Genomic DNA, 16896 nt, shown 5'->3' on the forward strand with positions numbered 1-16896 from the left:
CTTCATTTTTGTGACATGTGTTGAGGTGTTAGCTTCTTGGTTCTGCTGCTTCATTAGTCTTGTTCCTGGCAGCCAAAAAGTGGAAGGGAAATGACATAGCTTTCCAGTTAATGAAATAAGCAGAGGTCATATACCTCTGTGCTTACTTGAAGGTAAAGGTAGTTATGTACTATGAGGTATACCATGTGTGGGCTCAACTTCTGCTACTGCTATGTCTTTACCTCAGTGTCCACGTGAATGTGGCTAGGGGCTAAAAAAGGATGCCCTTTCATTGCAGCTACTAGTGGCTGATGCCCAAGTTCATTTTGGCTTAACTCAGGCAATTGGATATCTGTCCCCTGTCCTAGGATGCCCTTTGATGTAGTTGGCAGGGCACCTAAGGTGACCCATCTTCCTGCTTAGGGAGTGAGCCAGTTTGTTCAGATAGCAGCAGCAGAGGCTGTAGCACCAAGTCAGATTTTCCTAGCTGAAGCACATGCAGTTAAGTGAAAACTAATGTGAAAGCAGGAATGAGGAACAAAATAGCTGTAGAAGGGATATACAATGTTTCTCTTGTGAGGTACCACTGCTCAGAAGAGGATAACAATGGACCCTGCCTCCCTGCTGCACTGACCTTCACAGGGTAGTGGATATTTGTCCCTTATATTTGTGGAATTTAGGTGACCTGTGCTGAACTCCTGGCATTCTTCTGACAGGAAACCTTACAGCCTGTATCGTGGTAATCTAGTATCTTGAAATTTGAGGTGAACATTAATACTAGAACTGACTTTGGTACTAAAAAAGCAACAGGCCAAGTGCTGAACTATAGGTTTCATTTTCCATAGATGTAAAATCAGAAGTTGTTTCACAGCATCTTACTCTAGCTGCCTCCTTCCCCTCATTTTTGAGGGCTTTATATGTTCATTGATTGTATAAAGTCTTTTTCTTTCATTCCAGAAAGGTGGTGATGCTGAATTCAACCTTTTTGTTTCTCAGCTAGATGAGCTTCTTAAATGGCATAAACAATCGTCAGGTACCCAGTTAATCAAATGAAACTTTATTTCTGTGAATTCCTATACCAACATCATGAAGTTTTTAGCTGAACAACTGATACACGTGTACAGCTTAAGCAGCTCTGAATGGAAAAATTACTGCTTACATCAACTTCAGAAGGTAAAATCTCAAAAATGCCACCAGCTTCTTGCTGTTGGTTGTTTTAAATACCCTGCTTCTCTTGAAGCTTCAATTTTTGTACTAAAAACTGCAACCATGAGCTTTAAAAAATGAAAGCAAAGACAAATCTAAGAAATAGATTGAAGTATTCCACTGAGGTGGAGTCTGTCCTCACCTTTTCATAACTACTAGAAACGTGTACAAATATACTCTTTCTCTTAGCTAGACAACTTTAAAAAGAAGGGGAAGTCTAACAACTCTTAAAGCCTCATCCTCCTGCCTGAATCATTTAAACATTTGGTATAAATTCCTTTTAAAGTACTGGCAATGCAGAGTAGTGCTGCCCCTATTGTACCAGTCAGTCAAGCTGTATTGGTGCAGTAGACACTGAAGATTCTTCAGCCATGCCCTGCTTTAACTGCCTTTTCTCGTGGTGTATGAAAGGGACATGAATTGTTCTTTCTGCACTTGGAGGCTGGAGGAGCAAGAAGATTTTGTGGAACTGCAGCAACGACCTTCCATCAAAGAGGCTGCAACTATGCAAGGAATGAGCCAGTTTAAGTGCACCCTGGCTCCACTGCAAGAGGCAGCAGGTATTGAGGGGATTTCATCTATGCCTAAAGCTTGTTCCTATTTCTGGGATCTGAAAGGGAAGCTGTAACATGCAAAATTAGGTTGTTCCAGCTCTGTCTGTCACTGACAAATGTGGTTGCTGTGACAAGCTGCTAATCTCCATGTAGCTGTGATGATCTCAGTGAGTTAAAGGGCTCTGTCTGTGCCCCCCACTACCCCCACACTGGTGGGCTGCACTTAGAGCACCCAGGCAGCATCTCTGTACAACTCGGGACAAGTTTGTGCTGTTCTAAGACCTGCTCAACTTATTCCAGGATAAGGCAGTAGCTCCTTCTCACAAAGCAGAACATGCTTGTAGAAAGAACATTCTACTTTAAGAACAAAAGGGGCATCTAGAGAGAGGTGTCACTGCATCATTTTGGGTAATGCTGACTAACTGCATATTTCATCAAATAACATGACAGAGCAGGCCATGCCCTCCAGGCCTGAAGGTGATACAAGCTATCCAGTCATATGAGCTTTTTCCACTCAGCTGAAGAGGCACAGCAAGTGGCAAGACTCCAGCCCCAGTAAGACTGCTATGTCAGAGACCATGGTGTCAGTTAACCACTCAGTTCTGGCTTTCTGTTCCTCTTCAGCTTCCTGTCCTTCCAGCATGTGGCCTCATTAGTGCCAAGGTGATCTAAACAGGAGCCTGCACAAAGTCACAATGCTGTGCTCAGGGGCAGCAGCTATTTTCAGCAGTGTTCCTTATGTTAAGTGGTGCTTAGCATACTCCAGCATTTCTTGAAAGGATGCAGTGCAGCATAGCCTTAATGTTGTTACTGTGCTTTTATCAAAAATGTAGGCATATCTTCGGCTTTAAGTCTCATATAAAGTAGGGGGTGAATGTTTCCTACTTTTATAAACCCATTCACTAGGACAGAGTACATAAGTCAGGACACCCTCTTCCATGACCTTAGCAAGTCACAAAGCAGCAGGGAGCCAGAGCAGGACAGGGGTGTAGCTGGAGAAGGAAAGGTCTCCCTGGGTGAGGGGCATGTCCAAGTCATCTATATTCACCAAGATTAGGCCAGAACTGATGTTATTTTGAGTCAGACATCAGCAACAACTGCAAAAGGTCACAATTGCAGCACAGTTTTAAAACCAGTGCTTTGCTGTAGACAACTCACAACCTACTCTTGCATGTTACATTAAATCCCACAGGTCAATGTAAATATTTTTAGCACCAGTACAGGTCGGGAAAGACATTTATGACATGCAGTGTACCTAGTGCAGAATCTGTAAGAGGGAGATAGTTCTGCTTGTGCAATTCAAGCAACATATACACACCTCCATAAAATCACCTGATTTTTAAAAGATTACAAATCTTAAACTGGAGTTGAGTTCCTAAAATTAGGTCACTGATTTGGTTCTGCTCAGACCATCATGTGATCTACGTGTTTTTCATCATTTATTTAAATGACCCTTAAACAATCTCTTGTTCTTCGTTTGCTAGGCGGTATCAGTAAGAATCTATCTGTTTCATCATAAGTTTCCGGCTGTACTCGTAGGCAAGGAACAGTGCCCCGTTGGCCACGAATGCACGGATCATAGTTGGCGTTAGTCCAGAATACAAGGCAAGCACGCCTAGAAACGAAACCAGAGCCAGTTAGCACTTTATTCAAGTGGCTGTCTGCATCAACCACTCTGCTCTTACCTGTGAAGGATACTGAAGCAATGCTTTTGCCTAGAGAACAGAGAGCTGAACTCACTGGTGTGGCTACTGATTGCAGTGGTACTGGATATTGATATGGGAGTATCAAATGTCCCATTAAGCCATGTAAGGGCTTATGCTAGATGCTTATTTCAGGTATGACAAGGTCTTGGCCAGCTTAGATAACTTGACAATGGCTATACCACAGCTGGCAAGGGGGCAGCAAGACTATATTAAAGCTGTGCCCCAAGTCAGACTCCAGTTCTGATGAATATCTTACCTAGCAATGGGGTCAGGATTCATGTCTGCTGCCATGTATATTCTTAGACCCTCTTCCAAAGTGCCTGACACATGCGTTTTCCAGAGAGGAGATGCTGAGGTAGATGCCTCAAGTTGCCAGGCTGGATAGGGCTGTTTGATAAATCAATCCTCAATCATATATTAACTTCTAGAGGTGAAGAAAACTTCTGCATGGAACTTAACTAGTTCCTTCAGGTTTCATGTATAGGTTTGGTCACAAGTAATAGAGCCCATTTCTTTATCTGCTTTTAATGCATAGTAATGCTTCTGTTAGGTTTAAGTGAATCGTCTCCTGAACCAAGAGGCAGGGAAGATGAAGTAGGTCTCAGTTTCTAGATTCCAAGCTTTCCACACTACATGAAGTAGGTATTTGCTTGCTAGAAACAGTTATTGTCTGTCTCTAACACATTATCACTGGACTAGGTTTCTTAGCTGATTTTGGGTGTTGGAGGGTATAGATGTCAGTCTGCAGCCCTATAGATTCTGTTGATCTGCTTGGATACTCACCTTCAGTTCTCACAACAGTTACAAATGTTCCCATAAAGCCTGCTTGTTTTCCAGCCATTGAAAGAACCTGAATTCTAGATTTGACACAGTCCACAGGATACACAGCAATCCACAGACAGCTGCCTCCAAAACCTCCACTTAGTAACAAAGGGATGAGACCTAAAAGTTAAGAAACATACTTTTATACACCACAGTATTCACCAACACAAATATAACATTATTTAATCTACAGGATTCAAAGGGAACAGAGGAAGCTGCTTATGACAAAACAGCAGTTGCTATTCTCTCTCTAAACTTTAAGTTAATTTCAAGCCACTGGTAAATTGCAAGTCTTAACTAGAAACCCAAAGATTATAAAGAGTGCCTCTTAGATTATTTGCCATGTTAAAAAACTGTAACTCAGAATTCAATTTTGATTGTATTAACTAAGTTCACTTTTTTAACACTTGTAATCACTTTCCAAGGTTAATTGTGAAATGGTTTAGATTAACATCATATAGTGTTACTAATCATATATAGAGAATTTGGTACAGTAGAGTTATTTTGTAATCAGTCATTTCTTTCATTATATGCCCTTTTTTTGTATTTCAGATCAGATGTTTGTGTTTTGTTACATGTCCAAAATGCATGCAGCTGAAATCCTGACTCCAAGCAAGACTGGTTCAGTCTTTTAACAGGAGACAGGCAATCTTTATTCTGGCATCACCATGTTTTTTTTCATCTCTAATTTTCAATCTCAGTGTTCTCTTACTATCATTGTAACTACACCTAATAGTCAGCATGCAGCTCAGCCTATACTTGAACATACTGTTCAGGAGAATGCAGCTAAATACTTCAAAATCACTCTGAATGGCAGCTGATATGAAATAGTTCAGAGTTGTGTTACATTGTGGGGTCAGATATTTCAGCAGTTGTGTAGTGTTAGCTCACTGTGTAATTTCTCTATGACACAAACTGCTTCATTGGAAAATGGTCACTTCAATAATTTATTACTGTGTATACACAAGACACAGCCCTCCATATTTAGTATGCCTAATTTCCTTCATTTTGCATGGATTTTACAACAGTATTAGTATATCTTCAGGGAAGGTATGCCCCCCTTTATGTCTCCCATGACAGCATGCTAAAACCTACCTTTAAAAAAGGCACCATACCTAATTCATCTTTTGATCTCCCAGAGGCAAAGAATGTCCGGCTCAGTTCATACCCTCCAAAGAAGAAGAAATAGCCTGGGACTTCCCGCAGCAAAGTGCTTGACAGGCCACGATAGAATCCAAGGGGACCATCCTTTTGGATAACACCCTTCACTACTGACCAAACTGTACTGAGAGAGGTTGACCCAGTTAGTGATACTTACTAGCCAGATAATGAGAAGTTAAAGACCAACAGGCAACTGCAGCAACATGTAATAGGGAAAGCTATTGTGCAAACAATTGAATTCATATAAGACTTAAAGCAAGATCCTGCTGGGAGCCCTTCACTGGCATCCAGCTTTACTAGCACCCAGAAGGTCAGCAGGCTCTGACACAGCCACAACTCCTCTCTGGTTAGCAGTGCACTATAAATGTGACACTGAGCCAATAGAGGATTTGAAGAAATAATACACAAGAAAAAGTTTCAGGGACATTGAGCTGGGTCTATACTTACTTGTGTCCCTGGATTATCCTTCCTGACAACTCCATTTCATGCATGGCCTGTAGCCGGCACTTCACCAGCTCTGTGGGACAGAGGACAAGGGTGGCAAAGGCAGAGGCAAAGGAGCCTGCAGCAGCGTTCTGTAGATCACTGCAAGAAAGAAACTGCAGAAGGTATTTGGGCACTGACCTTCAGTGCAGTGGAGCCACTGCACCAGCAGTCAGCTTCCTGCTCTGTACCCTAAATACCATCAAGAAAAACTGGCAGTCTTGGGGGAAAGATTCTTAAGGGCAAAGGGCAGTTACTTGAACCAGAGGGAGGAAAAACCTAGCTCATCCCATATTCTTATACAACTGAAGACACCTTTTTGACACCAAAGAGATATGTTGCAACCTCTAACCTTTTTGCTATACTTCAGTAATTGGAGCAGAGTAAAAGCCAGGAAGGGAAGATTTGATAGCACTTATGAAGATTTCCATAGACTTGTTTTACTGGGCAACTTTTGGTTACTTATTACTTCTCTTCCTTAAAGAGAATAGGAGCAATAGTCACCTCATATAGATAGATGTCAGTATTTTCAAATTCACCTTAGCAGTATTAATAAAGGCTTGCAGTGGAAGATGCTAGAAAACTGAAAGCAGGCACAATGGATCACTGTAATCTTTGTAGGGATGTGCTGCTATGAATGCAACCATGTGAATCAGAGACAGCACAAACAAACCACACCACCAGACAAGACAGCACTGTCATCTGCAGTGACTCAGTGTTCCAGAACTGGGGCTTATTTTGTGGTGATTTTACACATACCACAGATTCTGCGTTGCTAAACTGCAAGGACTCAAAAGGCTGGTACTTGGGAGCAACACTGCTTTATGATGCATTTTAAACAGGCTCCTACAGAGCCTGGTGTTTTGGACAGGAGCTGCATAATAGCATAGAAGTAGAGCTTTGCTTTCAGAACCTGGGGAGTCAGCACAGCTGAGACTGATCTCACTGCAGCACAGAAATTCTTTCCATCCAAGGGAGATGTTGCCTTATGCCCAGCAGTTTGATACATCTATGGTATGAGAGATTAAAGCTACTATTTTTCATCTTGAAGCATCACAAAACTCAAGTTATGACATGAAGCAAAGCTCATGACATTCAGATATGGTGGTAATGAGAACTTTCAAAGTGGAAGGTATCAGAAACTGCCTGCAGAGCAGCAATGGAATTTAGCACTTTCCAATTTGTTGTCTCACTTTAGACTTTATGATGAAATCTGTTGGTTAAACTAAGCATATGTTAAAAGAGAAACGGAATTTAGCATTTCTCTCTTAATGTCTTTTCTTTGTGACTTATGCATCAGTGATATGTATTCCTTTAACTGAAAAATGTTTTATAGTTTGTCCTTTTCTGAAGGTGTAACAGTACAGTAACAATGGGTGGGGATGTCCTGGACAGACCACATGTTCTCTTCAGGGCCCTGCTGAAGACCACGTCAATACAATTCTCTCTTACTTGTGTCTCATAAGGTGCCCCCACAATGATCCAGATGAAGAGAATAAGAAAACATCACCAAGGGACAATCTTTCAAGTAAACTTAAATTCTTTAATGTTTTGTCCCAGAACAGCTCTTCAGTCACACTATTTGACCTTGAATCAACAAGGCATCTTGGATCTGAAAAGCACCATTACTTGACCAAGGAAGGAATTTTCAGATGCCAAAGGTGCTTGCTATTGCTACATACTCACATTCCCATTCTGTATCCAACTCCAAAGACAGAGTAGTACACCAATATACTGTTTCAAAGTTTCCTGCACTACCTTCCCTACATCCAGCATGACCATGGTGCCTCAGTCATGTGAGGTGATCCTAGGACATCTGCACATCTGTGGTCTAGCTCCCAGGATGATCAAAAAAGACAGTGAAGAAATGAAACATATTGCTGGTGGGCCTACTTCCTACATTTTAATGGGTAGGAAAAGGTAAGGGGGTTTGTAGGGTGAGCAAGCTTTTGAACCTTAAATAAATACATTTTTAAAAGCAAGACAATATTAGAAAAGTGCCCTTCTTCCTTAGTATGCCTCCTTGTAACAAAAGCCCCCTGCAATATCAGAACAACCTGATATTAAAGGAATACAAACTTTCAGGTGTTGAAATGCTTCATCCTCTTGGTAAAAATGTTCCCGGTCTTGAATACTCAAGTTAAGCTGTGATCATCTAAACCAGTCAGCTGCAGTGACTGGTTAGTAGACAGCTCTGTTATATTAGACACTATGTTGTCACACTAAGGCCTATATTCCAAAATTGACTACACTTACACTGTCAGAGGAGAGCCTGGGACCTCACTTGCACCTGACAGTACAGTACTGGCAAATAGCAATTGCATTAAATTATATATACTTACTTATTTTAAAATACAAACCAGATATTTATTACTAACCTGAGCTTTGTTTTCCTGTCTACTCCAACAATTCTTCTCACAATTTGTTGGCAAAATCCATAGCACATGAACAGAACGGAGTTCTCTGCAATGTTGGCTACAAGTGCTGGTGTGGTTCCCTTGTAGAAGCCTCGAAATCCCACTTGCTTATAGGTTTTGACAAAACAGTCAACAAGTCCTTTGTACATGTTGGGGAATGTCTGCATCTTCACCTTTGCAGTGTCAAAGGGCTGGCCAGTCACCACACAGGCTGTCCCACCTAGGCAAGCAGTGGAAGTTAACAGTGGCTGCAGCTTATCACAACTGCAACACCTATGCTGGAGCACCAGTATTAGGAAAATCACACAGAAAGCAAAGATTAATTAATTCCCTGTAGGAAAAGACAAGTGCACTGATTGTAGCACAATGGTGTCAATTGTCACTGGTGAATTTAGTTACCTTAAGAAAAAAAAAATCAGGCAAAGGAGCAGTAACATCACGATTCTCATTAAATATTTTTTTATCTCATGAAAAGCAAGCATCTAAATGAATCAGCTCACTTTTATAAACTTGTACTGAATTAGAGGTATTGTTCTGAAATCAAGTCACTTGTGTCAATGAGTTAAATAATATTTTCCTTTGCCCATTAATGCAGTGGTTCAGAAGGCATCTCTGATTTTACATTCTAATAATAACAAAAAATTCTCAACCCTGAAAGATTAGTAATCAAGTGATTCCTCTAGGACAAGAAGAACACTCCTGAGAGTGCTAAACTGATCATACATAATAAATTGAAAACCAAAGACTCAAAGCCTTTACTTCAAAACTCCAGGTGGCTCTTAAGCACATTTCCTGAGACTGTCAAGTGTCAAGTGTAAGCTGAAAAAGGGCAAAAGGGCAAAGTTTCCCAACATGTTATCTTTTCCAAACTGAACTGCAAGGTCAATGCCCTGAAAACTTGTGTGATATTTCCATCAATGTCATCAATAACCATTTTGCTCACAGTGCAGCGTTCTTCTGCAAGATCTAACCAGTTCTATAGTCTGCAGGAAGAGCTGATGTTACATTTTTTCAGTAAGAAACAGTGTACAGCAATAGCAATCTATTAGAAGCAGATACTTGACAGGAAACACATTATAGGTGTATCTTATATAGGGTTCATGGTTTTGTTTTTTAGCAAGAGAGAACTTGACTAAAACAGAAGCTGATCTTTAACCAAAGCACAATTGACATGCACATACCTTTAATTATCTGTAAATACAGATAGGAAAGCAACTGAAATGGAAACAAATTTGTGCATCCAATTAAGATTAGTTATTTTTCTTTTAAGTGGGGAAAAGAGTTAAGTATTTGTTTAACTAGTGTTATTTGCAATCCATTTTACTCTTTGCAAACACATTTGTATAACATTGTTCTTGCTTCTCTGCAAAGAGGTACTCCAGGCCTTTGAGAGAAACTCAGGATCTAGCTGCCATAAAACCTCTTTCCCAACCAGATGGATCATTAAAAGCTTCAGAGCAAATCATGCAAGGAAACACAAAGAGTTTCCTACTCTGGAAGGATAATCAAGGAGAAAAGTAGCTGGCTCAGACCAGTAACACCCATGTAAGCTTCAAATGAAAAGCAGAGCTAGGAAGGCTCAGCCAGAGTTATTTGCAGGGAAGTCAGGTAGATATTAATCTGCAGGACAAATGCTAGGTTCCTGTAATAAAATAATAGCTGTTGGAAGATGTCCAGGGAAACCAGGAATGGTCTTGGAAATGTAAGGCTGAAAAATTGGGAGTTGACAGAATGGCTGTTCCAAAAAGGCTGTTATTGGAGTTGGGTCAAAAAGTCTAGTAAACTGCAACAATGAACTTTGTAAGCCTCAAGATAAAGACCAAGAGTCCTAGTTATTATCTGAAATATTAAGAAAAAAATAAGTCTTCCAGCCAGCAGTAAAGAGTCATAAAGGACCCAACCCAACCACAAAATTAAAACAAACCAGAAACCCAAAAATTCAATCTGTTTGAACATTCAAACAAGTGTGGTCCTAATAATGTGGCAGTGGTGGGGAAAACAGTCCTACTGAATCAAAGAAGGTATTAGAGGTTGCTTAGATCCTAGGCAAAGGACTATGACTACAGACAGCCAAATGACTTATTTAATCTTGTCCAGAATTTGCTTGCCTCAATATGTCTTTACTTATCAGGTAGTCAAGACTGTATCTCGAGAGGAAGGTAAAACCAGGTTATGCATTTTCTGGAAGAACAAGCTGTTTGCTTACTTAATTACATTTTCTAAAGAGTGCAGAGATTGCCACAATAATGGTTGTGCTGTTACCCCTTCTTTCTCACTCCACTGTTAAACTTCACTCTGACAAATTACTGCAAATAACTACCATTGAATGCACCTAACACCATTAATACTGCCATATTCACAGCATTAACAATGCCATAAAAGCACTGACTGCAATATTTATTATGTGGGAAAGAAAAAAAAAATAACTAACAATGTCTAAACTAATTACAAAAGTAAATTAGACAAATCTTCCACCTTTTCCATATAACCACTCTTAGGTTAGAAGTGTCTAAAAGACCCCTTTTCCCTGGCAGAGTTCAAAATTGCATCCCTGAGCCACGGACATGACCAACATGGCAATATCAGTGAGAAAGTACAACCATTTCCACACAACTGGTCCAGCAAAATTTTACAGCACAGAGTAGACTGAAGTGGAAATCAATGATGCAAATTCATCATCAGTTCTACTACTGAGCTTCACAGGCTTTAGAGATTCACACCAGGATGTTGTCTGAGCCAGAAACCCCTGAGGCAGCCTTTTGTCCCTTTCAGTTAGGGACAGTTCCTGTGACAAAAGCAGCGCCTCAATCACTCACACACTGACTTCCTTGCAAAACTCTGCTGATACTCTGACTGATTCATAAACTCATGTAAGCAGAACTTAAACCTCCTTATAGAAAATGTTTAGTCCGAGAAAGGTGTTATGTCTTCTTCACTGTGTGGCAGGGGTTTTGCCAGGGAGGAGCAATAGTGATACTGTTACAACACAGGCTGAGGTCACTGCTTCTCCTTATATCCTTAAACACAGGGGGTGTTTTTATAGCAACTGGAAACTGCTTTTTTATTTGTCAAAGGCATTAAAACTGCCTCTCAGAAGTTTTGTGAAATTAAGCATTACCTACCTGCAGCACCTGCTGTGAGGTCAATAGCAGCCTGAACAGCAGAGTTGATCCTCATGCTTCACACTTGTTTATCAATTATTTCAGAGCAAAGTCTCCCGTTTCCAGTTAGGTATGGAGATACTTGTCTCCTGAGGGAAGAGAAAGATGAAACATACACAGTTTACAATAACTTGACAGGCAAAAGCATTACAGGAACACCCTCAGATCCATTTTTCCATTTAGAGATGGAAAATGGTTGTGCTCATGAATGAGACTTAGCATACTTGTATTTTGACTGATTTTGCTGCATTGGGCAGATTTCCTGGAGTATCAGTGCCTAGATTCAGCTTATTTGGGCTTTCCAGCTTCTTATCTCCCTGGATCTCTCAAATGAAAGCAAAAAAATACATCCAGGGAACAGTGTTGAGGGTTACTTTTGTATCGATTACAGAGGCATAGTCTTCCCTCAGGTGTCTAAAGCTGGAATATTTCATGCTTGTCTCAGCTCCTCACCTATAAACAAAACAGAATCTGCTCTCCTCATGGTGAAGAACAGCTAAAAAAATTCTACCCATGATGATACATTGGGTGGCTTTCAGAAGAGGAGTAGAAAGGGAATGAACATGAACATCTTGAATTGTGTCTGGCTGTCATGTTCCTAGTGCAAGTCCCCCCCACAACAGAATATTACAAGTAAGAATTACACTCTGTCTCTCAGGAAGGCACTAGATAGCAGAAATACAAATGTGACACTTTGAAATAAAACATTCAAATGAATTCAGTTCTCAAGTTTGCATCAAGATACTTTCACTGGGCAAACAGTTAAAACAAGCTTATTTATCTGGGGTAAAATAACTCAGCCAAAGACTCCCACTGTTTCAGAACCGTGCTGCTGTCTGGCAGTGCTGTCAAAAAGCTGCATGAGTCTTAAAACCCATACAAATACACATGTGAATTAGTGCCTCACTGGCTTTTAAGCCTGTCTTCAAGCACAGTACATCAGTAAACAGAACAATTTTCACTCCTCTACCTACTGTAATGCTTCTTTTGAAGCCTGTTACCTCCAAAAATGTATTTTGGCCTAATTTCAATGGGAAACATAATTCCCAGTAGGCTACCTTGAAAGAATTATAGAAAGACACATTGTATAAACCATATCCTTTGTACAAGAAACATAGACACTTGAATACAACCAAGGCTTTATGAAAGCCTATCTCTAAACAGATTTATTATTCTTGAACATTAGAAAAATACACCAGTAGGCCAAATACTGTCACTCAGTGACTTTAGCCATCCAATCTGTTGCATAAATCTAAATGAGTGTAAAGCAAAATAATACATTGCTCTTGCAATAAATGGCACTAACAGAAGTAATTTCACAATTGTGGCTTCAGATTTTAACTGTTTTGTTACAGACAGCATGGCACATCAAGTGTTACTTCAACATGGAGGCTCCAAGACCAAATTACGCTGGGCTATCCTATATATCTCATTAGTGTTCACACTGCACTCTGAGTTTTGCTCCTTATTTAGGGCAGAAAAAACCAAATCATTGAGACAGACTTTGAATAAAAGGAATTACTAGAGAGCAACAATCGGCTGCTTTCAGTAAAATGTACACTGCTTTCATCACGCTGAGTGCTTATCGACCCATGCCGGTCCTGAAAGGGAGCATATGCCAAATCACCCACGGAAAACTTGGCAGCAGAAGGACAAAAAGTATATGCCTATAAAAATATGGACCTTTTAAGAGACAAGGAAGTTTAGTTGTCTGATATATCAGCACACTACCACTTTCAGAAGATTTAAGTCTTAGTCAAAACTAAATTAGTATTATATCAGTACCTACCTTTTTTTCCTGTTTGCAGTAATACTACTATATTAAAAGTTGAACGTAGGTAGAACGAGGCAGCAACTGCTCTCTGACTTCCAAAGCAAATCCAAACCTCAAACCTAGAAATACAGAAGCATTAGTTAGTGTAACAGGTCCTGCAAAGTCCCCTGCAAGCAGATGTTATTTCAGCCCCAGATGTTTCTCTCTGCCCATGCAGTCTCCAAAGACTGGGATGCACCCAGAAGGCAGCGCTGCTCCTTGCAATAGCCCGCGTGGGGAGGCCGTGGCTCCGCTTCCCAAGGTCACAGCAGGCCGGCACCCCGGGCAGCAGCGGCAGGGCAGCGGCGGGGCTCCCCGCGGCTGTCACACGTGCTGGCGGCGGGAGCGCACCGAGCGCTCCCGGGCCGCACCGCCAGCGCCAGCCTGCCTCGGGGAGGAAGGCTGAGCACTCCCGTTCCAACACCCGCCCGTTTGGAGCAGGAAGCGCCGGCCTGCGTTCGGCGGAGGCCCGCGGTGGCAGAGCCCGCCCGACCCCGGCCCGGCGCCTCGGCGGCGCGGCCCCGCCGCGGCCCCAGGGAAGGCGAGGGCCGGGCAGGCGGCGGGGGGGCGGCGGGGCTGGGCTCTGTTTAAGCTGGGGCTGGGCTGTGTTTCGGCTTACTGAGCAGGATGCCACCGAATTTATGAATTAAAACCAATTTAAAAAAAATTTCTTGGGTTTTTTTTTTAGATGTATGTTTGTTTATTTTTCTTCTAGTTGGGTGATATTTTTGTTGGGCTTTTTGTTTTGTTTTGTTTTGTTTTGTTTTGTTTTGTTTTGTTTTGTTTTGTTTTGTTTTAAAGGATTTGTTTAGGAACTGTGTACCCTGAAACAGCAACAGTGTGTGTATACAGAGGAACTGCCGTGAGTCCCGAAACACTTTCCTAAGCCGTCACTTTCGTGATCCTGGCTTTTCGGGACTCCGAGGTGGCATACAATGACCTAAGCCACTGTGGCGAGGGGTAATAGTTGAGCTTTTCTCAGCTGCAACTACACAACACTTTTCTTTTTCCTTTTGATTTTTCCCCCCTTTTGATTTGCACCTGAAGTGCTTGCAGTAAGGCTTATCAGGAACAATGTCCGGTTGAAAGCAGTAGGGCACTGCACAGTTTGTGGCAAGGTAAATGAACAGCAGCCATAATGTGTACCAGTGATCAGTCATATTTGAGATGCTCTGCCAGACCAGGCAGTGTTTCTGGGAACACTATAATCCCTGTTGAGCTGCACATGTGTTTGCGTGGGTTGAGACACGCAGACCTACGTATTTGATCTTAGATCCATGTGTTTTCCACCAAATAAAACAAGTTAATTGCTCCTACTTTCACAGCTCAAACCAAGGAAAACACAGCATAAACAAAACTATAAACTTTAATAAATCTTTTTTTCCCATCACTTTTAATTAATTGCAGGATTCAGATTTTATTTTCTTATATGTTTACGCAACATATTGGTTGGAAGGGAGCTTAAAGACCATCTAGTTCCGAACCCCCTGCCATGGGCAGGGACACCTTTCACTAGACTGAGTTGCTCAGTTTCATCCAACCCGCCCTCGAACACTTCCAGTCATGGGGCATCCACAGCTTCTCTGGGCAACTGTTTCAGTGCCTTACCATCCTCACAGAGGCAAATTCCTTTGTAACAACTAATCTAAACCTACTCTGACTTTGAAGCCACTGTCCAGCTCTCTCATTGGCTCCCTTCAGGTACTGGAAGGCTGCATTTTGGTCACCCTGAAGCCTTCTCTTTTCCAGGCTGAACAATCTTAATTCTCTCCTCCTTTCCTTGTCGGGGAGATGCCCCAGCCCTTTAATCAACTTGGTGTTCCTCCTCTGGACTTGCTCCAACAGGTCAATGTCCTTCCTGTGCTTACAACCCCAGAGCTAGATGCAGTACTGCAGGTGTGGCAATTGTTAAGAAAGAGCAGCCTAAGTTATAAATGGTTTTAGAAATTGTATTGTAATTTCTTTTTAAAATGTAAAAATAAATTAATAATACAATTGCTGAGTGTTTTGTAATTAGTGATTTGGAGTTAATTGCGCATCCCAAATAATCCGCAATACTAAGAGATTACTGTTTCATTGCAAAGAATTTTGACCTGGCTGGCTTCTTGTTTAGCAGCACTGTTGGAAGATGCAGCTGGTGAAAGCCACCTGAACCCCTAAGGCAGTGAAGCTTGCGATTTAGATGCCATTAAACCACGTGCTGCCTGCCATAGCCGTTTGCCAGCTGGAACATCAGGCCTCGAGCATCTCGGGCTGCTCCTTCATAGCCACGTTCCTCGGGCACACCCCCAGGCCTGATCTGCTCTTATCTGGTCCCTGTAGAAAATGTGGAGACGGCGACAGCCCTTGAAATGTTGCCGGGGACCTTTTACAACCCTGGAATGCGGCACTTCCACGAGCATATCGCCACCACGTGGCTTTTTCTGGTGCCTGCACCCGCGGCTGCTCAGCCAAACCCTGCTTTTTGTGCTGTTGTGGAGCACTTGTTTTGTTTTAAGGAAGAATTTATGTAGGAATTGCATTCCCTGAAGTAACACTACTTGGTGTGTCTAGGGAGACCATGGAAGAACTGCCATGACTCCCGAGAGACTCTCCTAAGATGAGGTATCAATTTGTTTGGAGTTTAACCTCAAGCTTCCCCTCAAAGGATTTAGGCAGGACAGAAATGGGATATGTGAGCACAGACCTTAACTCGTAAGAGCTTTGCAGGAACGTGGAAGCGCTTTCTGGCATTCAAGGGGTATGGCTTGGGGTATGTGTGATTGGCTTTGGGATGCGACGGTCCACTGTGTGACAGGGCAGCACAACTCCTCTTACACAGAGTATTTTGGCATGGAGGGATGGGTGACCTCTGGGAAGCTGACAGGGGGATGCCATGGAAACTTGTCTGAAGTGGGAGAGGAAAGGGTTCCTTTGCAGGCTGTGTTTCTGTCCACTCTGCAGTCCAAAGCTATCTCCTGGGCCCTACACCATCTCCAGCCAACCACAGGCAAACCATTTGCCCCTGTAAGCCAGTTGGCACTTCCTAATTCATATGGAAACAATCATTGTCCAGGAGCATGAACGGCAGATCTTGGCAAGTATTGTCCCAGAACAGAGCTGCAGAAACATCAGAACTCCCTCAGCACCTTGCAGTGGATGTTGTTCACACTGGAGAGGTGGGTCAGGCAGGACAGCTCCACATGGAGGAAAAGTGGGATGGCTTCTGCAGGTCAGGCCCTCTGCGGGTGACACTGGTGTGTGTACTGATGTACTACAGTCAGCTGTAGAGGTGGGACCGTGCTGGCCTTGCCAGGATAGATGGCACTAATGACGTGAAGGCCTGGGGACACTTTTGAAGCACGTTTCAGAAAGATGTGAGCCTTAATCTAATGCCATGCACAGAGGAGCCTAGAGCCGGGCACAGCACTGCAGATATGGCCTCAGCAGGGCTGAGCAGAGCCGGGCACAGCACTGCAGATATGGCCTCAGCAGGGCTGAGCAGAGCAGGATCACTTCCCTCGACCTGCTCTCCTAACACCTGAGCTCCTGGCGGCGAGCAGCCAAGCTCCCAGGGAACGTCCGGTCCCGAACGTCCAGCCGGGCCGGCCCTGC

General features: G+C 42.5%; 1 protein-coding gene across 1 annotated transcript; it reads right to left on the reverse strand.

The window, feature by feature from the left end:
• Positions 1-3165: 3165 nt before the first annotated feature.
• Positions 3166-13827, reverse strand: SLC25A15 (solute carrier family 25 member 15). The gene is made up of 8 exons (XM_041407258.1): positions 13502-13827; positions 13279-13382; positions 11451-11578; positions 8290-8548; positions 5876-6013; positions 5383-5552; positions 4229-4387; positions 3166-3354 (listed from the first exon to the last, which is right to left on the reverse strand). The coding sequence occupies exons 3-8, from the start codon at positions 11503-11505 to the stop codon at positions 3230-3232; spliced, it is 906 nt and encodes a 301-aa protein (XP_041263192.1). The 5' UTR covers positions 11506-11578; positions 13279-13382; positions 13502-13827; the 3' UTR covers positions 3166-3229.
• Between the last annotated feature and the right edge of the window lie 3069 nt (positions 13828-16896).

Source organism: Onychostruthus taczanowskii, unplaced genomic scaffold, assembly GCF_017590055.1.
Source record: "Onychostruthus taczanowskii isolate IOZ18803 unplaced genomic scaffold, ASM1759005v1 scaffold26, whole genome shotgun sequence".
NCBI lineage: Eukaryota > Metazoa > Chordata > Aves > Passeriformes > Passeridae > Onychostruthus > Onychostruthus taczanowskii.

Coding starts and splice junctions, on each gene's coding strand:
- SLC25A15 (XM_041407258.1), bottom strand. CDS start 11,505: ATGAGGATCAACTCTGCTGTTCAGGCTGCTATTGACCTCACAGCAGGT. Junction 5,553..5,875: donor AGGATAATCCAGGGACACAA/GTAAGTATAGAC, acceptor AACCTCTCTCAG/TACAGTTTGGTCAGTAGTGA. Junction 4,388..5,382: donor GAGATCAAAAGATGAATTAG/GTATGGTGCCTT, acceptor CTTAACTTTTAG/GTCTCATCCCTTTGTTACTA.